The 20,434-nt window shown below is 38.6% G+C and overlaps 1 protein-coding gene across 1 annotated transcript in view; it reads right to left on the bottom strand.

Annotated features, from left to right (window-relative positions):
- Nucleotides 1-20,434, bottom strand: part of MTHFD1L (methylenetetrahydrofolate dehydrogenase (NADP+ dependent) 1-like) — a gene marked incomplete at its 3' end in the record, with an annotated part of 105,709 nt that overhangs the window by 55,794 nt on the left and 29,481 nt on the right. Inside the window, exons 12-17 of the mRNA XM_008940405.1 lie at nucleotides 12,049-12,185; nucleotides 10,778-10,824; nucleotides 8,414-8,521; nucleotides 7,496-7,570; nucleotides 4,497-4,599; nucleotides 1,016-1,092 (exon numbers count right to left, since the gene is read on the bottom strand). Coding sequence (XP_008938653.1) covers nucleotides 1,016-1,092; nucleotides 4,497-4,599; nucleotides 7,496-7,570; nucleotides 8,414-8,521; nucleotides 10,778-10,824; nucleotides 12,049-12,185 — 547 coding nt within the window. The remainder of the gene's footprint in view (nucleotides 1-1,015; nucleotides 1,093-4,496; nucleotides 4,600-7,495; nucleotides 7,571-8,413; nucleotides 8,522-10,777; nucleotides 10,825-12,048; nucleotides 12,186-20,434) is intronic.

Genomic DNA, 20,434 nt, shown 5'->3' with positions numbered 1-20,434 from the left:
CTGCTGAACTGAGCAAAAACATTAGCGCTATTTTTTTTGTCTCTGTATTTAGACACAAGGCCTAGAAGAGGTCTGAAGAGTTAAAGATAGTACTTCCAAAATGAATGAAAGCCTTATCTCTACCGCAACAGCTATTTAACCTCAAAATAGTCAGAACCTCATGTATTTTGTGATCCAGAGTGTTAGATTACAGTATCTTCATTGAATTGGGAGCAACTCTACATCCTCACAATGGATGTTCTCCATGTGGCACTGCTGTTCCACACTGCATCGTCTCAGAAATAGATTTACCCACAAGACACCAGATACTGTTGGAAAAGACTGGCTTTCAATTTATCAGTAAGTTCTTTAAGAAACTTCCAGAAGCTCTCACACAGAAATGTAGGTTTGCTTTTCACACTACTGAAAAGTATAAACACACACTCTATTCTGAACATTCAGAACTGACAGATCCATTCAAGCCCACATACTGAAATTAAGCACATGCTCATAGTTCTTATGGTTTAGATCCCAAAGCTGAGGTGCATGATAGGGAAAAGAAAACTCTGAATAAAACACTAATGGCCATTTTCAGTCCTCACCAATGGGACCAACAACACATGACACAACCCTCCTCCCAGCTTTTTCATGTTAAATTTACATGTCACTTAAATTACATAAATGCTACATAAATAGTTTGAGGGACTTAAAAGAATTAAGAAAAAGACATACAAATTAACCTTATGAGAGCATAAGGGCACCTCTTATACTCAAAGGACAACAATGTTGAACCCCTAACATATGCAATTTTCAAAATGCTTTCAACACATCGTGCAATATGCGTTGGTTTCCATTTCTGAAGCTTTAGACTCAGTTATTCATTAACACACTCAGTTTCACTGCAAGAATCCTACATAACGGCAACAGATGTTACCATTGCAATCCTAAGAAGTATGCTGAGAGAACTGCAGAAACATTTCTCAGACTCTAAAGCAAAGTCTGTCCACAGTTTGATATACTAACTGGCTTTACGTACCTGACGGACAAATCCTTTCTCTGAATTTGCCTGCCCAACTGTTATTTTGCGCAGGAATCTGTCGTTTGTATCCACCACTGAAAAAACAGAATAGAATAAGCAAAACATGTTAATAAAGATTCAGGGATCTGGGCTTTTCCAGGCATACTTGTTGCTATACATGTAAGATTCAGCTGCTTGAACAGTGGAACCAGCCAGCCGTGCTCCTGCACGTCAGCATCAGCACTGACTTGGTTTCTTCCTTCTAAGTGATACCATTAGATAACAGGCTGAAATAACTTAAGAGTTTCTCTGAACAGTATTTGAACCTAACAGATACTTAATATTCTAATAATATTTTACCTACATAAGAACAATCTGTCTTAGCAGATACAGTGCACCTCAGATCTACTTCAAATCATTTGCTTTGTCATTGACTTGTTAAGAATTGATTTTAAGACTGCATCACGTAGGTTAAACTTGGTCTGTTTCTCTTTTAAGGGATGATTATGTTGTCAGATTGGTTCTTCCAGACAAGTCACTGTCTTGCACATCACAGTAACTAACTCCACTTTCAGCTGCACAGCATTCAAAGAACTTTCTTTTTCAACTGTCAAGATCAAGCATCTGCTATTTAACACAACTTCAAATTTCAGACAATTGTGTTTCTAACCTGGAAACACTTGTGGTATTGCAAGGGCATGTCCAAACCACCCTGTGGAATTGCTAACTTCACTAACAATCATTGCAAGCAAAGTTCTCCAGTTCTGCACTGACAACACTCAACTTCAAACATGCCTTTGTATGAACGAAAAGGAAGGACTGAAAATAGTGAAAGAGCTCTCTCATCTGTTCAGAGCTGATCAGGATGCTTTTTAGGAGCAAACAGGAGGAGGATATTTCTGTTTGTTGGAAAACAAGACCAAAATCTTTTTCCAAAACCCCTCCTTCCCAGCAATGGCTATCCCTACAGAATGCAAAAACAGATACCCTCTTTCTCATGGACTCTTTAGCCCTACAAATGTTTCAATTTGCACAAACCCTAAAAGAAAGGGTGGAAGGTACTCTTGATCAGTTCAGCCTGTAGCTTGGAAAGCAAGTCAATCTTCAGGTAGATGTAGATTCAGAAGCAGAGAATAAGTAACTTCCAGAGAAGCTGTCTGTACTGAAGATCAGAGAAGTCACCTCCTCCCACTTTTCCTGTAGCTTTTGGAGACTAACAGATCTGTCTGAACAAAAAAGGATGACATGATTATCTAAGATCAAGAGGGACTTTGAACTTCAATCCTTCATGACCTCAGTTTGGGGCTGTGAGTTGGGAGTAAAGCAAGGTTTAAGCCACCTCCCCTTCTTGGTCATTTCTTATGGAGCTGTTGTAAATGCCATACATGTCTTCTTCCCACTACATACAATTTAGCCCCTATTTCTCTTCAGAAATTCCCTTTAAGGGATAGTGCATCACAGATTTGGGTAACTCATTTTGGTTTCTATTAATATACAGTCATACTCCAAAATACTACAGTACTGGCAGAAACTGCAGAACAGATCACTGGAAGCAGTACCCTCACACCAAGCTGTGGTACCATATGCCACCATGAAGCCATCTGGCAAGCTGATTTCTCAGGCACAAACTTACCTCTTCTCCTAGCTCAGCCTCATGAGCAGCCTTAAGCAGACCTAAATGTCTCTCCTGTCTACCCAGTCACTGATGAGAGCAGAAACTAGCCTTGCCAACAGCCTGGACAGCCAGTGGGCTGCTTTTTATCCATTCTTTCCTAGTGAGACCACGTAATCTGAACACCCTTACCATGAAATTGTAACTACCCCTCCAGCTCTTTCTGGCTACTGGGATACATTGGCTTTCTCACCATGGTCAGAACTCATTCTCTGGGAGGATTCCAACAGCTGCACTTAGAAGTAGTAAAATAAGAAATAATTGGTTTTGCCACAAAAGCAATTTTTCCTTCTCCAAATTTTCTCTCTTCCTTACCCAAAGTAAATGTTTCAGGAAAGTTTAAGTTCAACCAAGTGTTAGGTTTAATCTATCTGCTTCCTTATCCTCTAGAGATATAAACAGGATCTGAATAGCAGGGGAAGGGTAAGTGGGGGAAAGCTTTTCTTCTTTTCAGTAAGTTGTACCTCTTCAAGTTAGTATAAGATGACAATAAACTTTAAGCTTGTGACACTTCTAAGGAAACAGATCCTGACTAAAATTCATTTTCAGACAATCTGATAGCTTCCTTTTCTGCCCTGCAAATTCCCTGGCACATAACAAGCTTCACAGACATATAGACTGCAGAAACAGTCACCCCCAAAATACCTTCCAAGTTATCTAAAACATTCCTAAACCCAGTTTTTTTTTTTTTTCCCCTGAAACATTTCAGATACATACATCATATAGAGTTGTATGGAATAGAAGTTTCACTAACATTGTTTGAGATGAATTAAATAACTCACTTGAGGTTAACAGCTGTTGAGTAATGTTGCCTCCTCCCAAACCCATGCTGATAAAAACTATGAGTCTCATTACATTAAATATTTATATTACTCCTCCATCTTAAAACTGGTCTCTTTCAGACATACTGTGTGACTAATAAGAAGCATCTTATGCCACGTTCCCCAGTATTATCTCGAAAAAAACATCCCAAGTCTGAGATGACATGCACACAAAAGGCGCAGCAAAACATGGCCAAGACTCCTCACTTCTCAAGAGACTTCTCTGAGCATCACAACACATTCCATTCAATGATGATTTTGAACTAATAACTTTGGTGTTTGAGAATTTTAGGAATAAAATAAAATCCAATGGGATTTAGCTCAAAACTTTATGCAGAGTTTACTGGCTTAAAAACCAAAACGAGAGATACAGAAGTTGAGGTAAACACTGAAATTTATCCCAGCACAAGGACTGGAAAATGCAGAGGGGAATTGTCCAAGGGTGTGAGAGTGGATATTGGTTTGCTTGGCATACATAGTTGAAACTGTATCACATCTTTCACCTCTTCTTCCTAACAAAGCAAACAACGCAAGACACTTGAAAAAAAACCCTACATAATCTCTGAGGCCTATTTAGTCTCTGGGCTGGGGAGGGTAAAGGACCAATATCAAGTAGAGGGAGTACCAATAATCTAAAACCATAATAGACACAGTTAAGAAAAGAATGGGTAAGATTTGTAAAATGTGCAGAAAAGCCACTGTCATATGTTTTAAGATGTATTATCTAATTTTAAAGAGATAAGGGATGTACTTAAACTGTCAGAGCAACCTATCCTTCACAATATTAGCAAAGCCTCCTGTAGGAGTTAAATATCCTGTAGATATTTAACCAAGCGTAGAGCAACAGACTGCACCCATATTTGTTATGCAGCCTCATTTACCACTTGCGGATGGCTTGCTCTTGCGGTCAGAGAGAAGAAACAGCCCTGATTCAGCTAAAATTAAGCAAATAAGCAAATAAGTTATGATTAAATCCAAGCTGAAGTGAGGCTTTCCAACCACATACCTCTTTGCCATGTTATAGTAGATGGGTCAATATCAAGGCGCACAAATTTGCTGATCTCCTCTTCCGTTAAAGTCCCAGGATCAGTCTTGTTTATTCCCAGTCTCTACACAAAAACAAGTTAAAGAAACACAAAGAAGTGGATTTTTTGCTTCAAAGGTATAGCTACTCTGACTTATCACCCCCACTTGCAGCAAGCATTTTGGAAAGAAGCATGCCAAGACCAAAACTATTTGAAGAAAAAAAAAAAAAAGCACATCAGAAATCCCTTGTAACTAAAATAGGGGCAAATGCAGATGGAAAAATGAAATAACAAAAGAGAAATGCCTATAGGCCACTAAATTAACAATCTTTTTCCTACACAGAACAAACTCTTAATGTAAACCAAAGAAAAAATTATCAGTTACTAATAAAAACATATTTGCTTGCTCTTGTTTGTGGAACTCTCTGAAAGACCGATGTGTTGTCTTGTGAGACATTTTTCATCTACAAATTAAAGAGCTTCTGCTTTGAGAGTCCATCACCCATAAACTCAGTCACCTATAATGAGCAAGCCAATACCGTCTGACATTCACAGATTCACTATTTCAGCAACACAAACCTTTTTTTTTAGATGAAGCTACATAAAGATGGATCAGAAAGCTGTGTTTAAGAACTATAGTCTTAAAAAGAAAAAAAAAAAAATACAAATCTTCATTTTCTCTGGCATTAGAAAGCATTCCTCAGTGAAATAATTTCAACCAACATGCTTATACTTCAGAACTAAAAATAAAGCAAATCTTAAAGTCTAAAAATATTCAGTTTCAAAGAGCCACAACAGTTACTTTCCTATTTAAATCAACAGTTATTTCTACAAAGACGGGGACATCTTTTTGAGAGTCTTAAAACTGTCTTTGCAATGCTTTTTTTGGAGGATTGGTCTCTCAGCCTGTCAGGGATGCTTTCAAATACAGATGCAGGCACTGGGGCGTTTCTCACTGTACTGAGAAGGCCCAAAAGCTGTTGAGAAGAGCATGCAGGTTTTGACGCTTAATACCCTAAGGTTTTTCATCCCAGTTTTAATGAAGAAAGGCTTATTTCCTCAACTGTCAGTCCTGAATTAATATTTTTAAATCTGTTGGCCAATTCTAATCAAATTTGACATAGTTAGGAGATAATTTGTCACAAATTTTATGAAAATAGGCAGACTGAGAACAGAACAATATCCCACTAGCATGGGGGATGCCAGTCAGGGTTCAGTGCTCATACCTCCTGCTTCATGTATCAGGTACCCAGATAACGTATCTTTGTGCCCAGGCACATTTTTCCACAGCATTTTGCCCCACAGGGTTGACAGCAAAATTTTCAGTCACTTTCATAACTTTGAACTGCTTCAAGGAGGGGTGGACACTGGGACTGCAAATGAAGCAGCCTGTCTCTCCCAGGGTCTCAACAATGCCTATACTGGACCTTACAGAAAGAAAAAAGACTGACCTGTGTGTAGATGGGAGGAAGTAAGACACAAAGCTAACATTGAAAAGGAGACAAAGAAAACAGGAGCAGTGTAAGAGAGGAGATAATATAAGGAGGTCTTAGACTAATAATTACTGGGGAAAAAAAGAAAAAAGCCAAGGAGCAGGGGAATGAGAAAGGTAGCTCCTGATGTTAGACAGAGTTTGATAAAAAAAAAAAAAAGAAAACTGCATGGAACCTTCTGTAACTACAAGTCCAAACCACACATATAAGGGAGAAGTTCTAACCTTAATAATCTTTTTTTTTTTTTTTTAAAAAAAAAAGTAACCCCATCCCATATTCTTTTACACGTGATTTTTATTTTTGTATAAGGAATCATTATACTAAAAATAAGTCACAGCAAAATAATTCAGTTATATTGGAAATTATGAAGCATGCAATTCTATGTGATGAAGTCAAATTTTTTTTTACTGAGTTATGGCTCATGTGAAAAGAAAGAAATCCATTTCAATGACAGAGATAGTTGCTATGTCATGTGTTACCAGAACATTGCTGCTCCTCCCCTACCTGTTACTCTACACACGGTATAAACAAGGACAAAATGAAAATACTCCAAAATTCAGATAGAAAATTCTGTGAGATCTACTCTAGCACCAAGTCAAGCAGGCACCATGCACATTTTATTTTACTAGTATTCAAACGAGCAACACAAAGGCTTAAAATGTTATTAGATTTTTTTTGTTTGTTTTAAAACAGAAGCTGTTATTACCTCTATCTTCCCCTCCACCCCCAAATTCCAAGTGTGCAGTTGGCAGCTATGCATTCCCATCTGGTGACTCTGAAGCAACACCAGTGAGGACACAAAAGCTAACAACAAAAATGGAACTGGATGCAGAAGACTGAAGCTGTCCTTAAGTGTCATATTCAAGGGGTTCATATTCTCCTTCCCCTGTGCTAGTGGACTGTGTTGTTCTCTATTTATCAAAATGGCAGCCTCAAATCCAGATATGTTATTCATACATGAATTGCATGGAAGCTGTTCTGGAATCATTCAGGAAGCAGGATGGGATGCAAAAATAACTAGGCACACAAATACACTTTTACTCCTCAAAGGAAGAGCACTGTCAAATTGATATCAATAAAACCCCAGAAGTATATGCTATAATAAACTTTCAAAACCAGAAGATATTGCAAAACCAAAGAATGTGAGCTTTCAAACAGGGCTTTACCATAATAGGAAAAGTATTTTAAAAACTCTAATTTTAATATTTCATCAGGAAAGACACAGCATTTAAAAACATTATTGGTTTATTTCAGGAAAAAAGAATAGCAAAAATGTTAGTTATGAAAATAATATCAGACCCAGATCCTAATACTTCAAGGATGATGCTTTCAGAAAAAAAGCATGATAAATAAGAAGACTTGATAAATCTGTGAAGGAGGTTATATAAACTCAGTCCCATATGTCAAATAATTTTAAACAATTTACATAAGACAGCACATTTCACAAGAGATACTATAGTTAAAGAGACACTACATTAACAACTTACTCTCAGACGGGCAAGCTGAATAGCAGAAAATCCTCTCATGCCATTAACTACTGGAACCAGTCTATTATATAAGGCCTAGAAAAAAACCACACAAGAAATTAATCAGAGAAGAAGTTACAACAAGAATGAGTTAAACAAAAAGCTAATGTGTATTCTATTCAGACTAATTTTAATAAGAATTTCCTGACTACATAAATTGTGGATTTCTGATCAGTGATTTAAAATTTAAAACAATTCTTGAGAAGGTGTTAGGCTTTTGACTAACAACTATGATTTAACAGTCTAATTCCAATTACCAAAATTACTGTGTTTTTCAAAAAAATAAAAAAAAAAAATATTCTTTTTGGAATTCGGTATCCTGTAAAACTTTAACCATAGTTCAAATTATTCAAACTATAACTATCATTTGCAAACTGGCCTAAAAAAGAGGCTCCTTGCTTTACTTTCTCCCTTCCCCTTAAAGACTCGTTAGAACTTGTGTTTAAGGGTACAACAGGTTTAGCGGATGGGAGAGAATCTAGTTTGTTTTCCCCACAACCCCTTCTTTTAAGGTATATCATACCCAACTATACATGAGAACTGTTATTTTTTTACTTCAAAGAAATCTACAAATTATTAAAAAATAAGATTATATTTATAGAAGAATCTTGTATTAGACTATTCAGTACAGTATGAAAGAGCTGACAATGCTCTGGACATAAGATCCTTATCTTAAAGACTACCTTATGATAGCTATTTGCCAGAAAAAATATTTTCTATACGCAAAATTTCCCAGCAGAACACAGAATGGCTTTAGCAATAATTTCTGTTCACGCAGTGAAAATATAAAAAGATAATTAACTTATTTGCTTTAAAATGCAGTTTATAAAAAAATTGAAAAGAAAAAATGTCATGTGGATATCAGAAAACAATTCTCACCTTATCAGATTGAGTGTTCTCATGCAAGATCCTAGCATCAACAGCAGCAGCCAGCAAATTATTTGCAGCCGTTATAGCATGAATATCTCCAGTCAAATGAAGATTGAACTAGAAGGTGAAAACAACAAAACCTTTTTATAAGAAACCATTTAATTCAATTTATTAATCTCAGAGAGATGAACAGCCACAATTGTTGTTATCTCCTTGTGATCGCAGCTCTGATTAGTCACCTGTCAGTGTAGATGAAATATTATCAGGCTGAAAATACTTTGAGGACAATGCAAAGGACTTGTTTTAACCTGAGTGCATAGTCAACTACCCTTAGTTTAGCCAAACAAAGCTACTAACATCTTTATTTTTTGCTAAATGATCCAAGAATGAAAAGCCCAAGGCAACAGTTCCACATCAGTAATATTAATGGTTTATTGTCAGTATTTACTAATCAACCTGGACTTGAAAGTGCAGATTTCTGTTGAATCCCACAGAGCACATTGTGCATGCTGGCTTTGGGAACGTATCCCAGCTTTCTGCTAGCCATGGGAGAACAGCCCACAGCTCATGAGGCAGGAACTGTGCTGATACAAAGTTTGTCCAACAAAGCTTTATGGAAAAACCTGAAAACAGCAATTTGGATTAGTTTAGGACTTCTATTATGTAGGTACTGTATTTTTTTAATGTATCTGTGACCAAAGGAGGCAGAAGGTGTTTTAATTGCACTACAGCACTGACAGCAGAGAGGCACCAACACCAACCAACAAAGCCCTTGACTGCTCACGCTCATGTGCAATGGGGGGATCAAGACTGTAACTAAGTGTTACTTTAGGGCTCTGTTTGGCCCAGCTGTGCACTCTCATGGTGGCACTTTGCTAGTTCAGGCCATGGAGTGGTTTTGTTGACCTCTAAATGAAAACCATTGTGCATTTCTAAACAAGCACTGTGAATATATGCATAAGCTTAGCCATTACGTGCCCTATTGCTCAGAGAATCTGCTTGTGTTTTACATTCTGGAAAGCAACAAAAAACCCTGATGTCAAACAACTTCAGCACTGCAGAGTGCGGAAGCCCCTGGATGCATGGCTAAGCCTGCTGAGGACAAGGCAGGGAGGCTGAGAAAGGCATCCAGCTCAGATGGCAGCAGTCAGCTGACAAGAACCACTGTACGGTCTACATTCATCTCTGTCCTTGACCCAGCCTGTCCATAAACATGTGGATCACAGTTTCACATCATGCATATTGTGCTAGGCAAAGGTGCACACTTCAGTCAGAGTACTGCTGTTTTCACAGTGAGAATATTTTGAAAACATGTACCCAGTCAACTTCTTACAAAGCCAAAATGTGATTGGGATGATGCTATCTTCAGTAGAAATTAATTTCTTCTGGGTAGAGGAAAGCTGCAGTCAAATTTGGAGGTAAGAACAGAATTTTGTCACTTGGAGAGCACCGTGGCCCTGACCATCCCAGCCTGGCCCCCTGGGACAACTCTGTGGCACTAGGCCCTATGTCAGCCCCTGGGGCTGTCAGCCTCTGCACCAGTGATGCTGCAGTAGGGCCAGTCTCCAGCCCCCCCCAGCCCTGCCACAGACCCCACCAAGCTATGTCCACCCATGGGCCCACACCCCCGCCTGGCCTCAGGTGCCCAGTGCCTGGGGTGGGGGATGTCCTGGTGCCCCCGGCTGTGGAACAGACAGGCACTGGCTGCCAGGCCCTGTGAAAATCAATTTTTCACAGGAGATTTCTGTGTTTCATCACTGTTGCTGAGCCAAATCATCTTCCTTTTACATTTCTAGCAAAAGTTGTGGTATTCACTCCTCTGCAGTATTCTGGGCATGCCTCTGTCACTGCCACAGGAATATCACCTTGGCTAAAAGCAAGTCAATTTTACTACACTCGGTGACTTCAGCTAAAAAGAAGTTTTAAATCTGCATTTGACACAGAATTTCCTCAACCCACCTGCCCTGGGCCTCCCTGCCGTTTTCTACTCCACAAGAAAAGTAATGCTTTCTCATCCACTTTTGCAATAGATGTGGATAAAAAAGGAAAAAAAAAAAAAAAAAAAACAAACCACAATAGCAGTAGCCAGCTCTTTGTCTTGTATGTTACAGATGGATAGTGAGCCTTCTTTCAGGAAGCATCTGAAGGACAGCTGAGATGTTAGAAACATGTACAGTATCTGCATGTAATTTTTGCACCTCACTCCCCAGTCCCTCCACATCACACAGCAGGCACATGGAGATGGCAAGGACCACGCAGATAAAGCAAGGACCACCCCAATTCTCCAGGCAGACCATCAACACCACCAAAGTGCTGCAGCAGCCACCTTGGCCTGTCCACCTCTCTCAGAGGGACAGGGACTTGCTGTCTCACCTCCTCCATGGGAATCACTTGAGCATATCCACCACCGGCCGCTCCACCTACACAGGAAAGCATATGGTCACATCAGGTTTGTACTGGTTTTGGAAAAAAACAACCTCCCTTAAACACACAAAGTGAAACGCACAGCGTGAATGACACATTTCTCAGCATTTTGATTTCTATTACAGGATCACTGATGCACCCAAACAAACACTTTGCTGGATTTTTTCAGCAGGCAGGAAAAAGGGAATCCTTGATCTGAAATGAAAGCCTACACATGATGGTTAGCCAAAATTCTGGCTATGTAAGGACTACCCTCTGCTCCTGCCCAGATTTAGGACTCAGTCATGCACATGCAGCTGGTGGGTAGAAAGATGCAGCAGTCACAAGCAAACACTGCTTCTGAATTAAACTTTCACACCCTTGCCTGAGTGCTCCTTCCCCACTGCCTCTCAGGATACAGGCAAAGGAGTTCACTGTAGCCTATGCATAAGTTGAGTGGAGAGATTAAAGCACTCACATGCGCCAGTCTTGGCTGAGAAGCACCAAGCACCATGAGCCTTCCAGCTGAAATCAAATTTGTTAACTTAAACTTCAGCAAAACAAAGTAGAGCAGATGGGGATTGCTTGCCCAGTTAGGCACCAATCTCAGCTGAGAAATGGCAAAAGAAAGATTGCATTACTTCCTATCAGCATTGAAGACAGGCTTGAACTCTGGCTGTCTGTTATCTGGCCTTAAAGGGTTTCAAGGTAAAAAGACAGCCACTTGTGAGTAGGGGCAACAACTCAGAAGAACAGAAGTTCAGACCTAGCCAAACGTATGATGCAGACACAGCTGAATCATAAACCTAACTGCTGACTTCCTTAGCTTGGATATTTCCAATCAATACAAGTGGATTTAGGACTCCTTCTCAAGCAACAATTAAAGAGCATCTTTTAGAGACATCATTAGTGAGTCTCCAGACAGAAGAGTGGCTGGAAGGGTGTGTACTCACACAAAACTCCCCCTGGCTAACACATCCCCATGCCTTTCATTACGTTTGGGCTTTATCTGCTTCATCAATACACATTAAGTACATGAACACAGATATGAACCTTGCATGGGAAGACGTGTGCAAAAAAACTATCTATTAATTCCATTCTTATAAAAAAATCCAACACGCTACCTACCATTCAGACAATCCATCGAGTTAGTGAAGTAACTAAGAAATTAAAAAGAAAAATAAAAAGTAGTATTTCATTTTAATCTGAAAGTGGTTATAGATTCTGCAAGCACTATGTACCTTTAACTCCAAAAGTAGGTCCTTGAGAAGGTTGTCTCAGACAAGCAAAAGAATTAATGTTAAGGTGTGCAGTAAGCGCCTGAACAAGACCAATTGTGACTGTGCTTTTCCCCTCTCCTAGGGGTGTGGGGGTTATTCTAGAAAAACAAGAAAAAAGATTAATCAAATTCTTTGCTGATGTCAGCCTGGCTGAGGATATCAGAACTTGCTGGGTTTTATTTCAATAAAGAATATTTGTACAGCGAATTTCAATAAGATTACTTTATCGCCACAGAAAAAAACCTGCTACAGTGTTAGCCCCTAACTCAAGCTGGAATGCTAATATACATGTGCATTCTATTTTAACAATTTACTATGATAGCAGAAAAAGAGAAGATTACTTTGGCAAAAGTTCTAAAAAGAATATACTGAATTCAGACATTTTTATTACAGCACAAAAATCTCACCAGTTTCATTAACAAAGCATCCATCAAGCTGAGCACATATTAATACTTTTCTGTAGTAATGTATGAGATGTTTTAATCCCACTGCTCAAACTTCAAATGAAATAATAGAATATTTTAAATTAAATAACCAACACTTTTATTTGTAGAGCTTAACTATTCCTCTGCAGCTTCCATGTCGTCATAATCCTCAACAACGAGAGATCAGCTGCTTTTTAAATAAAACAGGATACAAAAGTCACTATATTGAACCAAACAATTTATTTTACACTTATGGTTTGTGACATTTCTGTAGATTTAAGGGTGATGAGGGATAATTAGTTTCACAGTCCAACCTTCATACAAAAGATCAAAAACCTCCTGCTACAACTCCCAACTCAATATTTAGACCATGACTGAAGCAGGACAGAATTTCAGAAAGAGACACAAGCTCAAATTGGAGGCACCTCAGTTTAAGTGATATCCTCTCTACTTTCAAGGTCAGCACATTTGCTTATAACCCATATTAAAACTGAAGGGTGTTGGGGTTTCCTCCTTTTTATCTTTCTTTTTTCCATTAAAGTATGAACATATCTCACATCTCTAAAGTGCATTCAAATGATTCATTTGAGACATTTCTCCTTCTGACTGGCAAAAGAAGAAAACCCCAGTTCTTCCAATCACACCACTCTCACACAAGTCCTACTTTTTTGGCAAAGTGCAACCATTCACATCTTTGCTTTTTTTACGCAGAAAAGAAAGTACCTTAATGAAGTTGATGTTAAGAACGAATGTTCATCCCCCACAAAATACAAGCACGCACATGCATCCTAGTCAAAGAGGAGCCTCTATCCGATGGCCTCTTCAAAATTTGAGCTAAAACACCTTGCTCTAATTTGAAACGCTTCCTTTCCCAACTAGTAATTTTTCTGAGATCACAGTATAAATGGCACAAAAATGTTAGTAAAACTGTCAAATGCAAGGAGACATCCATATTATCTCCTTGCCTTTAAGATTCAGCTTAGCTCAATTAGTTCACAGCTTGACAAAAGCCCTTCTTTGTAGTATAAAATGTAAACACATGAAAAATATTAACTTGTCACAAATTTATCTTTTATATCACCATTGGATCCTGGGCTTTTTCTTAAAAAGAAACAGCCTGTGTTAGATATGTCTGGAAAAATGTGGGCAATAGAAGGCAAACCAAGCTAATATAAAATTAATATAAACTATACTGTTCTAGAGAAGAATTTTCCTATTCAGAAAAGTAATGTTTTAACTGAAGTTCCAGTGAAATCAATGAGATTTAGTACATCTTTAAGAGATTCTTTGAAGTAAGACTATCCAGTAACAGTATTTTGTCTACTGATAGCTTTGAACAACTCTTACATGACCATGTAGTGCATGGGTTACTTAATTTAGGCATTTGGTTTTAGTAATTTTATCCCACATTTATAACATCATGTTTGCCAAACATCAGATTCTAAAGCACTAACCATAACTCACTATCCAGACTGTTTTGTCATCCTGCCTTCCTAGAACTACACTCCCTTGACTTAAAAGGGAATTCCCAAATTTTTAGCAAAATATCTATGCAGAGACAACAAAAGGTGGGGCTTTAGAGAATATCCTGAGAAGAACCCATTTATCTACACTTAAAAGCAGTTTTGGTCCCTGTTGTCTTTTTATCCACATTATGTCTTCTCATTTCCTTCTGATCTACTGATCACAGCACAGAATGCTACTTCATTTCTTTCACTTTTATGTTTGTAGCTCCCAGGAGAACAGACTTTTTAATCTTGACATTGCCAGGACAGTGAGCACTCCCAGTTTTACTACTGCTACAATGATAGCCTTCGTTTCTCCCACCACTATTTCTGCCAGCTCCATTTTGCTCAGGATCCTTACTTTTGTACAAAGATGCTTCTTTCAGAGCACTACAGCCATCTTAACTCACTTTCATTACCAGTTTCACCCTCCTGATTACTGTTCTAACACCGGTTGCTCAAAGCCTATTCAAATCAGTATTAGCATGCTTTCTCCTTGCCCTTTGTTCTCCTGCGGTATCATTCACTTCTGTCTACTGTCCTAATCTCATCTACATGATCCTCTTACTCCTGTGCATTACAGCCAGATTTAAAGAATATGAGTAATCTTGAGGCATTACCGCACTGAAGACTTAACAAGGCAGGAAATCTTTAAGCTATTAGCTACTTAAAAAAAAAAACAAAAACAAAACAAACAGAAACTACCAAAAAGCAAACTATTCTGCTATGAAGATCTATTTTTGAACATTAGAAACACAAATTTCACATTTGAGAGAATTCACAGACACCATCACTAGGTTATTCACTCAAGTGCAGCTCAAAATGTGGCACTGATCTGGCCTGCACAGCTGCACAGGGACTCTTTACAAATATTATGAAAGAAAAATAGAAAATGCAGAAGATTCAGTAAAGGTAAGGAAACTGGAATTGACAAATGCATAACCAGGAGGCATCTTGGTAGTTGCATGAAGAACGGTATCTATTTGTTGCAAAAGACACACATAATCAATCTCCACATTACTAAAATGCTCTGGCAACCCAACTGGCCTACTCTGAAATGTCTATGCAAAATGAGCCAGGAAACACTAGGAATTTTCTGTGAGGAAGACCTTTTCCCAGAGAACAAAAAGAGAAACACATCTTTGCTCACTGACCAAACTTGGAGGAACAGATCTTGCCTCTGATGAATTTCCAATACGTTGATACTATACACCAGCCACATCCCCACTGAAACTGTGAAATTCTGGGAGAACCAGCCTCCACCCAAGCATGGGTAAAAATGAACCACAGCAAGTTTATTTTCACCAGTGCACTCATGCAAGCACACAATGATATGTACCAGTAAACGGACACGTCTTTTCTGACAGAACTCTGACTTCTTCAAACCTGCTCAGTTTTAACAGTATACACTTTCAATGTGTTCCTCAGATGCGTTTATTAATTTTAATCTGTTTCGTCCCTTCTGAGTCCTTAGTCCTAAGTCCTGTGGTCCTTAGTTTTCCTGGAACCACAGTTACTCAGATGAATATTGAGAAGCTCAAAATGCCGAAAGACAGCAGTGATGAAGGAAGAAGAACAGCAACTAGACTTCTGTAAGTGGTCTATAGCATTTGGGTGACACTCTCCCAAGAAAACATATCCACTGCAGCAGGTAGGAATATGCACAAACCCCTGAGAAGTCAAAACCAGGAACCTGAATTTAAAGTCTCTTTCTACCTAACAGAATTAACAAAACATGAGGACTCTGCAAATCATGCTATTCAGTGAAACCAGATTGGTTTGGACAATTCACTTACCTATCCTCAGCTTCTCATCCTATGTTAGATACCCTGGCAGGACATCTTTGAGGCTCAGAGGCTCAGAAGCAGCCTAGAGACTACAAGATAAACCTGAAGAGCTAAACAGTTATTTAATAGTTTCAACATTTACCAGAACCTTGGTTTTTAATATTACTTAAAAAAAAAAAAAAAAAATCCTGAAATTAAAAGAAATTTCTAGTCCAATAACTTCTTTAAAAAGCTTGTTTCAAATATCTTCCCTCTAGTACCTGGCCTACTTTTATCAGTTTTTATAAATAAAATAATCCACTTAAGCTCTGTTGTGGACAGTGAGATGTTTTTGCTGGCTGCACTACTGAGCCTACACTCTTGCAACTTAGGTCACTCGCTCGCATGAGTATAGTATTACAAGGGCCAATGGCTAACTTTAGCTCAATTGTGTAATGCTCTGTTTTGACCTCATGCAAATCCAGAAAAAAAAAACTACCTCCTTTAAAATACAGTCAGTTTTAATGAACTTTGAGAGACTTCTACATCCATTTGCATTATTCTTCAAATTTGTTTAATCTATTTTCAATCTAAACACAGAAACCCCATAATCATTTTCCTCCTTAAAACTTCGCCACCTACCAAGCAGTCACCAGCTCCTTGGCAAAGGAAGTTTTCCATAACATTGGAAAGCCTTCTTTATGTATATCAAAACAAAGATAAGAATATGCAGACTTTTTGTTTGTTTGTTATACATCACATTAGCTTACAGTGGAGCTGTTTCTGTGGGAAAACTACATGAGGTCTCCCAAAGAAAAAATAAACAAACAGTGAGATGATACACTGCACCAGCTGTAAACTCCTCACAGCTAGCCCAGCCGTTGTGACTCCAGCAAGATCTTTACTGGATATGTGACAACTCTCCCCTTTCAAATTCCCTATCTTGAACTCATCAGTATCAGCAAATTCAAAGATTTTAATGAGTTCATCATTCCTGTGATGCACATGGAAACCCGTGAAGCTCAGCTACGGAGGGCACAGGCAATCGAGTTCCCACAAGTGACAGCCTCACCTACACACATCTCTCCATCCAAGATTACAACTGTCAGAAATGTATTTCTGAGCACAGAAGCACTGCAACTCCTGTCACATCATCGAGGTGAGATGATGACAGCATTACGGTGGCATCCTCAAAATGGGACTGGAGTTTCCACGTAAGAAAGCACAGTAATCACTACAAAGCTAAAAACCTGGAACAAAGCCAAGAACAGGCTGAGGAATCCACAACTACAAACTCTCAAAAGCTGATGAAGACTCACCCAAGACAACTCCAACCAGGAGCTGTGCAACATGACAAATGTCTGATAAACTGCCTCAGACATGACTTTGCTTTGGACTGTTAGATGATTTGGTGCAACAACACAGTGGTACATCCCCCTCTTATTCTGCCCTGTATTTTTTGTTTGTGTGTTTGGTTTGTTTTGTTTGGGTTTTTTTCTTTTGTTTTGGTTTTTTTTATGTCTACCATTTTTCTTATCTTCTAAGCCCCTTGTGGCCCAAGAAATACAGGAAACAGAAATACAATCCAATATATATCCATTACAAGCAAAATGCAATTCCAAATTTCAAAATTCTCTCCCTAGGATACTTACCATCATACAACTCGTGCAGGCATTACTTTAGTATTTATTCCCCTCCGTGTTTATCTTACAAAAAAATAGTTCATCACAAAACAATTAATGTTAGATGAAAAGTACCAATTTAAAATTTTCCTGCATTCAAAATCCAATACACTTCTTATTAAAAGCAGCATTATATTTCATATTTTCTCGACATTCTATTATTCCTCAACTTGCATTTTTGAAGTAAGTTTCCAGAATTAGCTGAAATAAACCGGAGCATTTAAAAACAAAATGCTGGAACACACAGAGTCCAACAAATTTTATATACAGCTTCATATTGTGTTTACAAATATGCTATCTACATGCTTGAATGCATGATTAAGTTACCTCGGGCCCTAAACTCAGCTACTAGATCATGCACACGCTTCATTCATTTGCATGCTCTGAGCTTACAGTGAATGGGAAGCAGTTTAAATTAACTTAACCTGCAACATAATGGGTTGGGTTTTTAGCACACTAAAGGCTTGTATACAGGCAGTTGATGCCTTAAGAGCTAATTACTCTATGATAACTCATGGTTCTGACCCCAAGGTGTCTTAACACGAGCCCTATGAGTCACACTAACAAAAAAATGAGAATGAAAAAAAAAAAAAGAATGTCCTCCACACAGAAGAAATTGGAAGTTATATGAAATTATATTTTCATCCTATTTTGGGGTGACATGATCGCTCAAACTGCAATTTTTCAACACACAAAGTATGTACTGAATGAGGCATTTAGCTGTTATTTGTATGCATTCAGAAAGTACTGAAATTATTTACAGTTAGTAGCAACTTTTAAAAAGTCATAAATACAGCTGTCCTTAGAGATAAAAAGGTACATTTGGTTGCATTTTAGTATTCAGAACAAGTGTGGGTTCTAGCACAACAGAAATAAACTAGGAGAGCATTTATCATAGAACCATAGAATCATTTCAGTTGGAAAAGACCTTTAAGATCATTTGAGTCCAGCCATTAACCTAACACTACTAAGTCCACCACTAAACCATGTCCCCAAGTATCTCACCTACACATCTTTTAAATACCTCCAGGTATTTAACAACCCCTGTTCCCTCAGTCAAGCCCCTCAAGACTTGTTCTCTAGGCCCTTCACCAGCTTCATTGCCCTTCTTTGGACATGCTCCAGAACTGAACACAGTTCTCAAGGTGGGGCCTCACCAGTGCCAAGCACAGGGGCATAATCACTTCCCTACTCCTGCTGGCCACAATATTTATGATACGAGCCAGGATGCTGTCGGCCTTTTTGGCCTCCTGGGCACACTGCTGGCTCACATTCAGGCTTTGCAGCAAATATTTATAATTCCTAGACACCACAAAACATTTGAACCAGATTGTGGAATTTCAGGCACAAATGTCACTGACTGCATCATGGATGGAAGTCGGAGAATTTGCAGCTTGTTGAATACACACACATACTGTTCACTCCCTTCACATATGAAAAGTTCACTTCATACACAATAAATTATTTCATCAGACCAAATACCCTGAAGGATAAGCATATATCTTAAATGTTTCCACTGAAGCATTGAAAGCTTATTCTGAAGAGCTATACTGCATCATTCCAAAAGTATTTCTAAATATCTTTCATTATTGTGAACAAACAATTATCCAAATGGCAGGTTTTGGTTGACCTTGCCTTGGCAGGGAGAGGATGATGAATGCAACTGAGGATATTATTTCACTTCCCGATTTTCACACTTGAATGATACTCAGTTTTCATTGTACCGAACTTTTCCCCACCATATGCAGTTCCACGTTTTTTTTAAAAAAACGTTGTCTGCTACGCTCATTTCAGCAAATGAGAACAGCTGAGAACACATGAACACAATTTTTATATATATTTCTATCTTTGTACAGTTTTCACAGTTAAATTTTTATCTCTCTCATAAGATGTTCCCGTTCTTGTAGCCACCTTTCCCAGGCACTCCTCATGCAGCAGATGTGGTTTAGCATTCACCCAGCCACACGCAACAACTTCAGAGAAGGTTACAAATAGCAACATATTGCACAGTCAAATTGTGGAGGTACCAAATCGAGACATTTGTTTGGGAAACACAAGTTCAGCCTTTACACATAAACTTAAGATAAAATTTTCAGTTTGTTGCCAGCCTTTCAGCTTGCTAGTCAAAACTTCCTTTCTTCCCAATATAAGTGTATATATACACTTCTGTCAGTGCCAACAGAACAGCATTCAGACAAGGACTTGCAATGCCTTCTTTAAAGAAGACAAAGCACTGTGAAGAAAATGAAAGCACCGGTGCACACAGTCTGACACAACCAAAATCCACCTGACTGGGGCATTGCATCATGCCATCTTCCAAGTCCAGTTATTTTTGCAATAACCTCGGCTTCTGTGAGACTATGCTGCTACAGAAGCCTGACTCAGCCTGCAGAATGGCGCCCAACTGCTGCAGTTGATAACCTGAGCCTGCAAGTACATGGTAGCAACTTCCTTCAAACTCAGCAAAATGCCAAACCAGCTTTTCTTTCTCCAAAACAACAAAATAAAACTCTGTTGAAGGAAACAAACTCAACCAGCTATTTCCTGATCTTCAACAATTGCTTTAGTGTCCCCTAGAAACACCTTTATAGACTTCAGTTCTGTCCCATAGCTTTGAAGACAGCTTCATCACTTGCCTGCCTCTGCTTCATAACATGAAGTCTCTCAGTCTACAACACTTCCATCTCAGAGTGCCAGAAACCCAGGTTGTCCCCACAGGAAGGTAGTAAAGCACAGTTTGTGAAACATTACGCCATCTGTGAAATCAGTAGGTCAAGGCAGTTGAGAACAGCCTTCTTCTTGAGAAGAATAACTGCTTCTGGATCAGCCTAAAGCGGCATTTTAAACCTGAATGGTTTCACTTACAAGGAAGCAACCATATACATTGATACAGAATATAAAGGACACATTGGAATCTAAATATTAATGAAAACATTCACGTCTGTTCACAGTTAAAAGGTTCCACTTAG

Source organism: Merops nubicus, unplaced genomic scaffold (assembly GCF_000691845.1).
Source record: "Merops nubicus isolate BGI_N331 unplaced genomic scaffold, ASM69184v1 scaffold7715, whole genome shotgun sequence".
Taxonomy (NCBI): Eukaryota; Metazoa; Chordata; class Aves; order Coraciiformes; family Meropidae; genus Merops; species Merops nubicus.
This window is presented reverse-complemented; position numbering and strand designations above follow the sequence as displayed.